At 53.0% G+C, this 13,696-nt stretch overlaps 2 protein-coding genes across 2 annotated transcripts in view; one reads left to right on the forward strand and one right to left on the reverse strand.

Annotated features, from left to right (window-relative positions):
- Positions 1–7,239, forward strand: part of STARD8 (StAR related lipid transfer domain containing 8) — a 29,651-nt gene extending 22,412 nt beyond the window's left edge. Inside the window, exons 8-13 of the mRNA XM_065410467.1 lie at positions 119–329; positions 1,089–1,203; positions 3,360–3,584; positions 4,093–4,310; positions 5,386–5,562; positions 7,122–7,239. Of these exons, the coding sequence (XP_065266539.1) occupies positions 119–329; positions 1,089–1,203; positions 3,360–3,584; positions 4,093–4,310; positions 5,386–5,562; positions 7,122–7,239 (1,064 nt within the window). The remainder of the gene's footprint in view (positions 1–118; positions 330–1,088; positions 1,204–3,359; positions 3,585–4,092; positions 4,311–5,385; positions 5,563–7,121) is intronic.
- A 4,781-nt stretch (positions 7,240–12,020) lies between these two features.
- The window catches only part of LOC135883699 (relaxin receptor 1-like), a 32,740-nt gene continuing 31,064 nt past the window's right edge, over positions 12,021–13,696 (reverse strand). Inside the window, exon 18 of the mRNA XM_065410934.1 lies at positions 12,021–12,226. Coding sequence (XP_065267006.1) covers positions 12,021–12,226 — 206 coding nt within the window. The remainder of the gene's footprint in view (positions 12,227–13,696) is intronic.

Raw genomic sequence — 13,696 nt, forward strand, 5'->3', positions numbered from 1 at the left:
TATTTTCTGGGGCCCCACCTAGCTGCCCCTTGGTCCAATCAGCCCAAGTCTAGAGGAGCCCCTTAGGTGTAGGGTCCCTGAGCCTGGCTGACCACAGGCTTCTTCGCTTTGCCTTCAGTTGTCCCTAAAGAGCAGAGGCTGCAAGCTGTCCAGGCAGCCATCATCCTGATGCCAGATGAGAACCGGGAAGTGCTGCAGACATTGTTGTACTTCCTGAGTGACATTGCCTCAGCTGAGGAGAACCAGATGACATCTGGGAACCTGGCGGTGTGTCTGGCCCCATCCATTTTCCACCTCAACGTGTCCAAGAAGGAGAGCACCTCACCCAGGTAATGCACAGCCAATTCAGGCTTTCAGAGTCCCAGCGCTCCCCTCCACGATCCCTCTCTCGGTCTTCCTTATTGGAGACACGGCCTGGTGGTACCCTGGCTGGCCTGCACTCGCTGTGCCACCTACACCGAGGCTGGGTCAAACGAAGGGGGAAAAGGGCTTCCATTCCCAACGGGTTCCCTCTGCCCGTGCTCTCCATCAGGGGCTGCGAGGGACTCCTAGAGGGCATGCTAGGGGAAGGAGCATCCAGCTAAGGTCCTAACTCTCAGCCCAGTGCTGCAGGAGTCTCTGAGAGCCATGGCACAGGGGCTGCTGCAGTGTCAGGGACCCCTCCATGGGCACAGCGGACGAGTGACATAAGGCCTGGGCCACAAGGAGCTTACAGCCTAATCTTCCTCCTGGGCTGAGCACAGCAGTGACAGAGTAATCGCCATGGTGACAGTACAGCCCCAGTGAGGGACATAGTGAAGTTCCCAATGTGAGGGCAGGAGGGGATGGAGTCTACACCCAGCCCAGCTCTGCTGAAAACTGATAGGATCAGGAAGCTGCAGTACTGCTGTTTCACCACAGGGTGTCAGCAGGACTCTCCTTAGGGCTCCATCTTTTCAATTACTACAATACAGTGATTCCTCCCCTGCCAGTATCCCTCCCTGTTGCAAGAATGCATGGAGTACCTCCAGCTGAGCCCTTACTCCCTGCTCTCTTGCGGCCAGTCACTCCCTCTGCTGGGTCTCACTAGTCAGCATTTTCTTGGGCAGGATGATTCAGAAGAGAGGCACCGTGGGAAAGCCTGACCAGAAGGACCTGAATGAAAACATGGCTGCCACCCAGGGGCTCTCCCATATGATCACAGACTGTAAGAAGCTGTTCCAGGTAGGTAGCTGCAGCTCCAGGTGAGCGATGCTGCTTTGTCTAGGTACTTACCTGGCCCCTCCTCGCTGTACAATCTGAGCACCCCTGGATTTTGTTCTCACAGCGCCACTGCTCGGTAGGGCAGTGCTGCCTTGCCCCCGGTACAGGTGAGGCACACGGTAGATGAAGTGCCCCAAGTCACATGGCAGGTCCATGGCTGGGTTGGTAAGTCCGAGTCCTGGGCATTAAACCATCCTTCTGCCATTGCCGTACAGAAGCTAGCCAGCAGCAGGCTCTGTCTCGCCTGTGATCATGTAACGATGAAACCCTTCTTCTCTCGGCAAGTCAAACGATTGTGGAAAGGCTCTGGGAGATGTGTAGAAGTAGCAGGTGCCTGTGCATTTCCCCTGTGTGCTTTGGGGACTGGCTTACAGCAGGAGAGCAATCTGACAGAAACGGTGCCAGTCTGTGTAGAATGCTGCTCTGAGGGAATTCAACTCTCACAGCGGAGTCTGCCTTCATCCCAATGTACTCCTCCCCGACACCCATCGGCGCCTTGTCATGGTTCCTGGGAAAGGCCAAGATTCTCCTTTGTTATTCACTGACTGCCCTAGGAAAACTCTGTGAAGTGCCATAGAATCAGAGAAGTGTAGAACTGGAAGGGACCTCAGTAGGTCATCTAGTCCAGTCCCCTGCACTCATGGCAGGACTAAGTATAACTAAACCATCCCAACAGGGGATTGTCTAATCTGTTCTTAAAAACCTCCAATGACGGAGATTCCTCAACCTCCCTAGGCAATTTATTCCAGTGCTTAACCACACTGACAGTTAGGAAGTTTTTCCTAATGTCCAACCTAAACCGCCCTTGCTGCAATTTAAGCCCATTGCTTCTTGTCCTATCCTCAGGGCTTAACAAGAACAATATTTCACCCTCCTCCTTATAACTACCTTTTATGTACTTGAAAAGTGTTATCCTGTCCCCTCTCAGTCTTCTCTTCTCCAGACTAAACATCCCAATTTTTTCAATCTTCCTTCAGAGGTCATGTTTTCTAGACCTTTCATCATTTTTGTTGCTCTCCTTTGGTCTTTCTCCAATTTGTCCACATCCTTCCTGAAATGTGGTGCCCAGAACTGGACACAATACTCCAGCTGAGGCCTTATCAGCATGGAGTAGAGCAGAAGAATTAATTTTCGTGTCTTGCTTATAACACTTCCGCTAATACATCCCAGAATGATGTTTGCCTTTTTTTGCAAGTGTTACACTGTTGATTCATATTTAGCTTGTGATCCACTATGACCCGCAGATCCCTTTCCGCTGTACTCCTTCCTAGGCAGTCATTTCCCATTTTATATGTGCAACTAGTTATTCCTTCCTAAGTGGAGTACTTTGCATTTGTCCTTATTGAATTTCATTCTGTTTACTTCAGGCCATTTCTCCAGTTAGTCCAGCGGGACTCTCCTTCCCTACATGCTCCCAAGCACGCACTGTACTGCTACGCAGCACTCCCAGCTTGGGGAGCAATAGGCCAGCCCTGCTAACCAATCCCAGGTGTGTCTCGAGTGGCAGTGCAGAGCACTTACCACAGGGCACAGACCCAGACAGGATGGCTGCGCTGTATCATCCTCATTTACCCACTGGCCAGGTGGGATTTCCTCAGTGTTCCAGGGATCTAGTAATTGCACTGGATTGGCCCAAAACTCCATCTGGTCCAGTTTCCTTTCGCCAACAGTGCCCAGTACCAGATGCTCCAGAGAAACGTGCAAGAAGCCCCCAGTGGGCAGTTACGGAATAACCTGCCCATAGGGGATGTTTCTGTCTAACTCCCAAAGTTAGTGGCTTGTGTCCCTGAAGCAGAGAGGCTTATCTCCCTTGTAGAAATATCTTTTTTACCCTCCCTAATGTGACTGCTCCCATCTAACATTTGGACATCAGCTGATAGGTGGGGGAGGTGTGAAAACACCCAATGAGCCCTGACGTCACTGGACCCAATCTGTCCTGCTGGTTGGTGTGCAGCATTGTTTGGGCTATTGGTATTGGCATCCCAGAGTCCGTCTGGGTCAGAGAGGTGAGCTCAGGGTTTATTACACAGTGATTTCAGGAGACAGAGTGGGCGAGCAATTCCTAGCGACCACTCTTGGGTTTTTAAACTCCTAAGTCCCACGTGTTTGGTTTCTAGATACCCCACGACATGATGCTTCAGCTGGGCAACTCCTACGTGGCAGCAGACGCCCACCCGCTCTCGCTGGCTGAGCTGATGAGCCACAGCTTGCAAGGGGAGGGCAAGGATTTCCAGGCTTATTTGGAAGATAACGTGCAGAATCTGCTCAAAGAGTCCTCAGAGAAGTTCAAAGGGTGGCTCAGCACCGCAGGGCCCCAGAACACAGAGCTCTCGTGCAAAAAGGTAACGTCCACCCTGGGAAGGGTTTGCACATGCCGGTGTATTTGGAGTATATGGAGATATTCAGGAACAGACTAATCAGTGGCCTGCATCCTGGTAGATTTCTTCATGCGTCACAGATACACATAGCATGGCTGCCAGCTAAACTGGTCCGTCAACTAGACCTCATACCCTTTGGCTAGGTAGTGTATTCAGCAGTCCCATTCTAGACCACCAGTGTGATGACACTAACTAGCAGAAGCCGGGAGCTGGATAACCAGAGACAAGCACGGGGTACTCTGTGCCAGCAGGCCCAATAAAGAATCCCCTTTATATTCAGTGCAGATGAGCTGGTTCAGACATAGAGGCCGCTCACCCGTGAGCCAGTAGGGGGCAGGCTGCACATACTCACCAGCCCATGTAAGGCAGTTCCCCTGCCCCCATGGCAGGGAGGCCTCAAGGGGCCACTTGTTGCCCTTAGGTTTCTTGGCTTGAAAGCCTGACTGACTTCCTCCGCTCCGGGCTTCCACAGGTTGGTGACGGACATCCACTGCGCTTGTGGAAAGTCTCCACAGAGATGGAGGCCCCTCCCTACACGGTGCTGCAGAGGGTACTTCGGGAGCGTCACCTCTGGGATGAGGACCTGCTGCAAGGCGAAGTGATACAGGCCCTGGACGAGAACATGGAGGTTTATCACTATGTCACGGACAGCATGGCGCCCCACCCCCGCAGGGACTTCATCGTTCTCAGGTGAGGTGGGAAGAAGAAGCACTTGTGGGTGAGGGAATCTGGACCAGCATGGAGGCAAGGTGCAATCTCTCCAACTCCCCTACCTATGCAGGGAGCTATTGGTCCTGGTGTGGAATGTCCTGTGCCTTTATATCAGGGGGTGGTCAACGTACCCATCCCCAATTTACCCAAGCAGACTACAGACCAAAGGAGGTCCCCGGAGGTCTGAGATGCGGCTGCCCTGAGGCGTGTGGAGATTCCAGGTCCTGTCTGGGAATGCTCCCTCTCCATTAGAGACAACATACTGCACTCGGGGGTTGGGCAGCCTGAAAATGCCTTAGACAGACACAGATCAAGGAGGCACGTTTCCTTCTGGGAAGCGTATTCTCTGTGGGCTGCACCTCTGTGTTAAAGGTGAGGGTGGCTGCAGCATCCTGCTCTGTTTTCTCTCAGGTGCAGCCCTTCTGCTCTCAGCAGAGTGCTGTGGGCAAAGCTTAGACACTCCTGGCCTGTAGCAAACTCAAGCCTCAGTGACTAGAATGGGGTTGGTTCAGCCAAGCTTTCCAGTGTGGCTGTACAACCTCCTGCTCTCAGCTCTGCTGGGTTCCCATGGCACTGCCCATTAGAAGGGGACAGGTGAAACCCAGAGGTTGTCCGGAGCTTGTTGCTGTGTGTTTGACTGGATGCCGCTTCCTTGCTGGGCCTGGTCCGGAAGTTCTGATGATGGGCTTTGCTTGGGATGGCCTTATGTCCAATTTTGGCTGGGACACTCCCTTTCTTAAGCCCTGTCCCGGCCATCCTGACTTTTTTGGCAAAAGTGGGCATTTGTCCTGTTTGCTCTTGCCAACAAATGCTCACTTTTGTCAAAAAAGTGGGTGACGCCAGCCCCCTGCAAGGGGGAAGCAGGGCTGGGGAGGGGGGCAGGCAGGGCTCGAGTGAGCAGTGACACCAGCCTCGTGTGGGGGAGCAGGCAGGGCTTGTGTGAGCAGCAACGTCAGCCCTGCGTGAGGAGGGGGGCTTGGGCCTGCCCCGCGCGGTGTCCTGTTTTCCCTTTGGGAAATATGGTCACCCTAGCTTTGCTTGTTCCCTCCTACAGGAAATGGCGCACGGACCTACCGCGAGGGGCTTACCTGCTGGTCTCCATGTCACTGGAACACGAAAAGCTGCAGGTGGAAGGAGGGGTCAGGGCCATGGTGTTAACATCTCAGTATCTGATTGAACCGTGCGGGATGGGTCGGACCAAAGTGACCCACGTCTGCAGAGCTGATCTCAGGTAAAGGCCTGTTAATCTGTTTCTCGCCAAATGCTGGTTCAGTGTGAGGTGTGATCTGAGCACAGAGTGGGAGTGAGGAAGCTGTGGGTACCAATGCTGGCTCCAACAGTGACTCACTGTGACCTCTCTGTTCTGCACAATGGGAAGCATACTCACTTACTTGCAGGGGGGCTGGGAGGTGTAATTAGTTTCCGCACAGTACCGTATACATACAATCATTGCTAGCACTCCCTACCCCTCCATCAATTATCGTTTATTATTTAACGCCCCCCCCCCCCCCCCACAAGCACGCTAGATGGCTCACATGCAGATAAATTATTATTAGTTGTGCTGCGGTAACACCAAGGAATCATGGGCCGGGACCCATTGTGCTAGGCACTATACAAACACAGAACAGAAAGATGATCCCTGCCCCAAGGAAATTACGATCTAATTTCAACATGGTGCAGCAACACACAAGGGTGGGAGTGGTGGAGGCTGGAGAAGGATCACAGCCTAGGGTAAGAAGGATGGTCTATGGATAGGGACTAGGACCCAGGAGATCTACATCCATTCGCAGATCAGACACAGCCTTCATGTGTGACCTTAATTACCTTGTGCCTCATCTGTAAATTGGGGATGGTGCTTCCCTAGCTCACCTGGATAAAATCCACTCGGATACTACTGTAGTTTATGTAGAAAATAGACAGGAAGATTGTGTGGCTTCTCAGCCTCTTCTAAAGGAATGTGGCTGGTGAGAGAGAAGCCTTGTGACCCAGCTCAGAAGGGGGAGGCATAGTAGAAGGCACAGAGATGGTGGTGAGAGAAATGGGGCCTTGAGGCCATGCCTGCACCGCCAAAGTGATCAGAAGGATGGAAAGTAGGAGGGGTCAGAGTTATGTAGGACCTCAAAGGTTACTGGGGTATCCTCTAGCAATTTGGCTTACCCCAGCAGGTCCTCAGGGAGCTGGCCAGACAAGTTACTGCTGGGTCACAGCTTCCAGTCTGTCCAAGATCATTATTGACCCACAGTCATTCCCATCAGATGGCTGTCCAGATGCCTGTGTGTAACACGCTGGTGATCCCAGTCCAATTCCTTAGGGGCTGCTGTTTACACTGGCTCCTCTGGCATAGTATAGCAACACTGCTGGGAGTCCCTCCAGGTCGGGATGAGACACACTGGCAGGCTGCAATGTTAGGAGCTCGTGTGTCTCTGTTGGGAGTGCTAATTGTACCATGTATCTGGGAAAAACAAGGCCCTGCCTAGGTCATAAGAGCTGCATTATCCCTTAATTTTCTGCAGCAAACTCGACTAGGGTGTAGCAGCCTTAGCTAGGAAAGGGAGCCAATGCAGTGTTCAGTCTTGCCTTATAATCATGCCCATGCATTGCATGGCATATGCAGTGTGGAAGAATGGAGAAGGGAATATTCCCTATCATGCCAGCTGGTGCTTGCTCACTCTGCCCCAGAGCAGGTATGTTGATAGTCCCTTTTAGCCGAAATGGGCCCTGCTGTACATGACAAGCCATGTTATTCTCCAGCATTTGACAATGACTTCCTCTCTGCTGTTGTTTCTCCAGGGGCCGGTCTCCTGAGTGGTACAGCAAGGTCTTTGGACAACTTTGTGCCATGGAGCTGGCAAGGATACGAGATTCTTTCCCGGTGCTTAGTCCATGTGGCCCTGAGACAAAGATTTGAGGAGACTGGAAGAGGCTCACTCCTGTTTGATCATGAACCTCCCAGACAACATGGGGTGGAGCATGGAGAGGGAACCTGGCCATCAGCAGGCTGTTGGCATCTGGTTGGGCGGGGCAGTGCCTTTCCAGGCACATGAGCATGAGCCTTCCTTTGAACCAACCACCAACCCTGAAGGAGCCAATAGTTTTTTCCATCTCTGTGTGATCCCTTTCCTCTTACACACCAGGGACCTTCAGAGCTGTGCCCAGTGGCATGTCCTTGTGGGCACCAGGGGCCAAACGGAAGCCATCATGTCCTGCTTCCAGAATGCCCGTTGCTGGTTGAAAGGCAGCAAGAATCTCCTCCCTAAAGCTCTGAAGAGCAGCTTTGCAGAAACGAACCAGTGTGCTGCTTGTGGGACGGCTCTCTCCAGCAATCGTCCACCCGCCCGCCGTGGGGAGAGTGGGGCTGGGGAGTCCATACAGCAGGCTGAGCCGTGAAGCAACTGGACCAGAGTTAGACCCATTAAACCCCTTTGCCAGACTGACCATGGGCTCACCCTTTCAGCCCAGGGACTGGACTCAGTGACAAGAGCGACGGTGCTTGAAGTGACCAAGGATGATGCTGATGTGTAGGAGAAGTGAGAGAGGGCGGAGCTGGTGCAGCGTCTGTATGGCGGTGTGTGGTGTCAGGAGGAGCGTCTGCTGGGGATGTTATAGTGTGTGTGAGCTGTACCTAGCAGTGCGGCACACAGGCAATAATAGTCTGAGGAGCTGGTTAATGTCAGATGGATGCTGCTGTTATTCTGGTTTATAGTTAATGACCGCCATGTGTTGAATGGCAAAAAGGAAGCTATTTTACTCTGGGTGCTGAATTTCACTGGGGAAGGAACTCCAGGTCAGTGCTTTCTACTTGATCAGACACAGGGAATCTCTAGCTCCCCTGTTTTTAGCACAGGGCCATGTAGACCGATGAATGAGGGTGCAAATGCTTTGCTAACCAGGGACCCAGTCCTAATCCCCATGGAATCCAGTGGGAGCCTAGCCATTCATTTTCATGAATTGGATCAGATCCAAGTTTGATGAGTCCAAATTCCAAAGCATTCACCCTTGTCCTGTGTGTCAGCTGTACATGGGGGGTTGCCATTACAAGGCTGGGGGTGAGACCAAAATTGGACAATGCATCTCCCTGATCCCCCTTTGGCTGGGTTCAGTAATCAAGGTACTCCCAGGGTCAGAGTTCCATTTGCCTTGGGGGGTGGGAGGGGAGGAGGTGAAGAACACCACCTCCATTACATGAAGACACCCTAAAAAGGTATCATCCTGCTGGCAAACTATAGCCTGGATGTAGGGGAGGTTTAATAGCGTTGGTCAATGAGGTGTGACCACGGGGGGTGCGGGGGGACTGGTCTCGTAACTCCACTGTACAGAGAGTAATGTGAGTTGCTCCAAACTGTGCTACATTAGTGCCATTTTAGTCAGCCAGATGGGCAGAGATTGGGTTAGTACAGTCTAGTTTGCTCACATTGTTATGGGCACTTGATCTCCCCTTAATTCCCTCCCCCAAAGAAGCAGTGCTCACTGCACTGCTGATGGGAATGAAAGGCAACTCACGTTGCTAAAACGCCATAACTTTTGATCCAGGGATCCCACTGCTCTGATCGTGTCACTCCCCCACTTTCTCTCCAAGCTCGCAAACAGTCTGACCGTGACGTGCACTTGACGGGGTTTCTTTTTTAACCAGGGACCCAAATGACTGGACATTGTTCCAATTGGAAGGCAACAAAACCCACTGGCAGTAGAAATTGTCAGTTTCACCAGTAACAAACTTTCCCTCTCTCTAATGCACACCAGCTATATTCTGTTTGTGTTTGGTTTTGTATAACTAACGTTTGGGACTGATTCTTGCCTCATTTTTTTTTTATGTTTCTTTTTCTATCTATAAATACTGTACAGTTGGAATATTAATATATAACTCAGGCGGTAAGAGCTTGGTGCTGGGCAATGAACACCAGAGCGACGTGTGTTTTGTATTTAAGGGACTTTTTTGTATCAGATGCAGCCGCTGCAGATTGTCTGACTCCAAAGGGGGCTGCGGTTCCTCCTCTGTGTAATAATAAAGTACTAATGGCACCCGCTGGCTGATGATGAAACCTTGATGTACCCTTACTGCTGCGGTCTGTGCTTCCTTCTCACCCAGCACTGGGCTGACATATGTTCCAGGGTAGTAGAGCTGGGGTGTGAAGCCTCCTGTCATGACAGAATGAGGCCGAGTGCTTAATTCATTACTGTTTTGTAAAGCATGTAGAAGGCAAAAAGAAATGGGTAAAGGGCTATTCTTATTCTTATTCTTATTCCTGCACTTGCAGGGCAGTTGCATGGGTCTCACACAAGTCAGCTTCATACCCATCAGAGGACCCTTCCCATTGCTCCCAAACAATCTGATTTCCCCCATTGACTTTCCCTCTGGCCCCAGAGTATAAATGGCAGGGCCTCCTTTCTATTCCTCTGACCTGCTGGCAGGGGCTGGGCTGTTCTTCCTCCAGAGTCCCTGCCTGGCTCAGCATCAGGCTCTGATCAGCACCAATTGAGAGAGCAAGGACCCCAGGGTGGACTGATGGAGTGGGCAGTGTGTTTGCTAAGCAATGGAAATTCCTTCTGTGCCCAGGCTGCCGGTACGTTCCCAGGAACGAGGCTGGTGTTATCTGAACTGCTGGCCTCACATGGGGGCTGAAAGGAGTCAGGGGGAGAGTGGCAAGCAGTGCATTAAATGGTCATATCCATGCCTCAAGGTGTGGCTCTGCCTGTCAATTTAAGGCCTCCATGTGTTACTCTCACTCTCTCAAAGCCCCACTATTCTTGGCAGCTAATGCAGCGTCTCATCGAGCTCACAGAGTGGTACCCTCTGGGTTTTTAGCCTGCCTGGAGCCTTGCAGTGTTACCAGCTGACCCCATCGCTTAGCACAAGATGTGTACGAACATAGCTCTCCAGAATAATCACAGTGTCATTAAGCAGCATTTCTGATGCACTCTCCCTGACCCCCTTTTCTTTCCTCCTCCCTGCTACAGGCACTTGGTATCTACCTGGTCACCTGCCCAGGGCTCCTACCCTGCAGCTGCAAGTGCCTTGGCTACAACCTGATGCTAGCCCCTCCCAAAGGAGCTGTGGCATCCAACAGGCATAATTAGGGCAGCCTGTCTCTCCCACTCGCTGTTCTGTGCAGGTCACAAAGCACGGGGGTAACACACGTGGAGGTGGCTCCCTTGGGACTCCAGGCAATGGTCACAATGTGCAGCATGCTGTGGTCCTGAGGCTGTGCCCAAAGAGAACCCCAGCGGGCTGAGAGCTGGTACTTTCAATCCCTTGCTCTGTTCCCTCTCCCTGCCCCACCACAGAGTGAGCCGTGCCCCCGGGCCGAGAGCCTGCCGCTCCAGCGCTGGGATCCTTCCAGAACCAAACAGGGAACGTCAGTAGCTCCAGCCCTGGGTGGGGCTGAAACAAACTCCTCTGTCTCCAGGCCACCAGTGGGGCTCGGGGTGGTACGCCCGGCCAGGTTCATCTCACCTGGGATTGGGGTGGGGCTAGCCAGCCCACACAGCGTATGGCAGGGAGACAGAACTGCTATTGCCAAGGCAGAGCCCAGCCACCCCCTGGAGAAGGGCAATGCTTGCCTCCTTCCCAGGAGTAAATCCGAGAGGAGCAGTGGCTAGGGAAGGAACACCAACCATTCCCAACTGCCCCGGTGCTGCTATTTTACTGCTGCAGCAGTTTCCTAGGAATGGTTTTGGGCACAGGCTGCATTAGCCCAGGGGAGTTGGTGCCTCAGTTGCGAGGATTCATTTTCTAAAGGCACGAGCCCAGGTACAGCTGGAGAACAGGGCGCGGCTGTGAGTCCTTGCTGAACGTGGTGGCTGGGGGAGCAGGCCCTGAATGGGGACACCTGCCCTGAACACAGCGGTCAGGGTGGTGTAGGAAGTGTCAGGGGACAGCACCGCCTCCCTTTCCTTCTGCAGCATTTCACCCACACTAGCAGCGGCTGCCTGGGTCCCACAGCCAAGGCTTCCCCAAGGGCTGAGGGCAGCCTGAATAGTTCATCACTCCACATGGCAGAACCAGTGGCCCACAACTCTCGCCAGGATCGTGCTGGCGTCTGCTCTAGCTGCCTCTGGCCCCAAATCCTTCCCCTGGACCCAGACTTGCTTCCGGCAATGCAGAAAACACCTCTCTGGGGCTCTGCAGTGGGGGCGGCTGTTCCAAAGGCTGCTGCAGCAGCTGCCCCTGCAGCTTGGCTCCAGGGCAAAGGGGCAGGGAGCGACAGGGACCATGCGACAGAGGGTTAGGATGAAATACAACATCCATTCCACAGCTGCTGGTTAATCCTTGTGCTGAACCAGCATCAGCTAAACCCACAGCCCCAAAGCACTGACACACAGCAATGAGAATGCATGGGGTAGGCAGCGTTCCAGTGCTTTCAACTGTGGGGCAGACAAGCAAAGTTCAGGCCCCATCGGCTATCTGTGACCATTTCTTCTGTAGCCTCCTATACAACACTAGGCACTGTTGCTGCAGCTGGGAGTGGTATTCCCTCCATGGTCAAGAGCTGGCTGAGATAATGACTAGCACTTGGCAAGTGGTGGCAGCTCCCCTTTGGCATCATCTGCCCCCAAGCTGGCTGTGATTGGGGTGGGCAATGAACCAGCCAGGGGAGGCACCTGGGGAGGACAGAGACATGGTCCTTCAGAGCTGCATGCATGAAGCAGTGAGGCCTGTCACCGCTCCCAAGGCTAAGCCGCTGGGGACTGTCAGGTGCTGCTGGTGTGTGTGGATAGCAGGGAAAAGCTCTTTCTGGACTCTTCTGGGTCCTGAAGTGACGACTGCTGCAGCTGCTTCTTCTGCAAACACAGCTTGAGCTTCTCCTGGAAGGGGGTGGTGGTGATGGTGTACAGGATGGGGTTCAAGGCACTATTGATGGGCAGGATGAAAATGACCACCCACGACGTCACGGTGCCTGTTCCAACAAGGGGAGTATGTTAGTAACCATGGGGGTTGGTTGCCCACATCCTAGGAAATAATTCAGCCAGAGGCTTTTAGTCTGGAGACTCAGGGCCACATTCTGCTCTCAGGCACAGAGGTGTAAAGCCAGAAGAACCCCAATTAAGTCACAGCTACTCCAGATCTCACACCTACGTGAGATCAGAGGCTGGCTCTTCACGGGCATGAGTGGTAGCTGACAATGCACAGCCTCTCTAGCTGGTCTGCAGGCTGATTGATTTTGTTATGTGAGCCAACGGACCAGAATGAGAGAGGCACCAAACGCATTACCACCCGTGAGCTGAGCTGGGATTCAAACCCAGGGCTCCAAAACTCAAAGAAAAATGCATTAACCTGCTAGGACACCTCTAGTGCTGAACACATCACACACTGAGGAGGATCATTTATAGACGCCTCACTCCATTGTGCAATAAGAGTCTTTCAGCTAAAGGACATTTACAGCAAAGAGCTGAATTACCCAGGCATAATGGGGGAGAGCTAAGGACCTAGGGCCTGCCTGGAGCAGGGAGTGCAACTCCCATCGCTGGGCTGAATTCAGTGCTGACACATGGCAGAGAAAGCAACACTCTGGGTGTACGTTGCTCACAAAGCAAGTGCTGATGTAACTTCCACCTATTTGGTTTTCAGCAGGGGTGCAAATCAGGTGAGCCTTGCATGCTGAGGTGGGCGAAAGGGAGTGTGTATGGCAGGAAAAGCCACTAAAGAGGAGGCCAGTGACAGCTCTCTCTCTCACACACACACACACACTCTCTCTCTCTTTACCTTACCTTGCGCCATCCCCAACATAGCTGCAATCAAATGCAGCCATGAGAACACAGGCTCAACTTTCCCCATCCCAGGAGGCTGCCCCTACCCACCACAGACCTAGAGACTGAACCTCTGCTTCCTTCTCCAGGCCCCAGCCTGCTCTGAACTGCAGACTGGGAGCCAGCTCCAATGAGGTGGCCGGCCAGAACTGGAGAGGAACCTGCCTAGACTCCAGGGCATCTCTGTATGGAAAGATGAGGCTGGTGGCAAGAGGCTGTCAACCAACAGGAGATGGAAGGTGCTGCCTGGGCTCAGCGGGGGAGGTGTCAAGGGACAGAAGTGACCTGAGTTTGTCTGGCTCTTGTCTCTCAGCTTTTACCCCTCAGGGATGGAGCATTTTGAGCATGGGTGCCAGGCACTGCAGGCCAGCTCTGCACCGATTTTGGGCCTAATGAGGTGCCCCCTGCTGCGAGCAGGAGGGATTGCATTGGCGAGGTGGGGTAGTATGAAGCCGGTAAGAGGCCAGGATTGGCATGGCATTTGTTGTACAGCTTCATTATAATGCAGGTGCTCTGGGGCACCTACTCAGCGCATGAGGGACACATGCAGGGAGCCACCGCATGGCAGTGCTCTGCATATCAAGGCCTCTCTGTACAGAAAGGCTGATGCTGGCGTGGGC

This window comes from Emys orbicularis, chromosome 9 (genome assembly GCF_028017835.1).
Source record: "Emys orbicularis isolate rEmyOrb1 chromosome 9, rEmyOrb1.hap1, whole genome shotgun sequence".
In the NCBI taxonomy this organism is placed as follows: Eukaryota; Metazoa; Chordata; order Testudines; family Emydidae; genus Emys; species Emys orbicularis.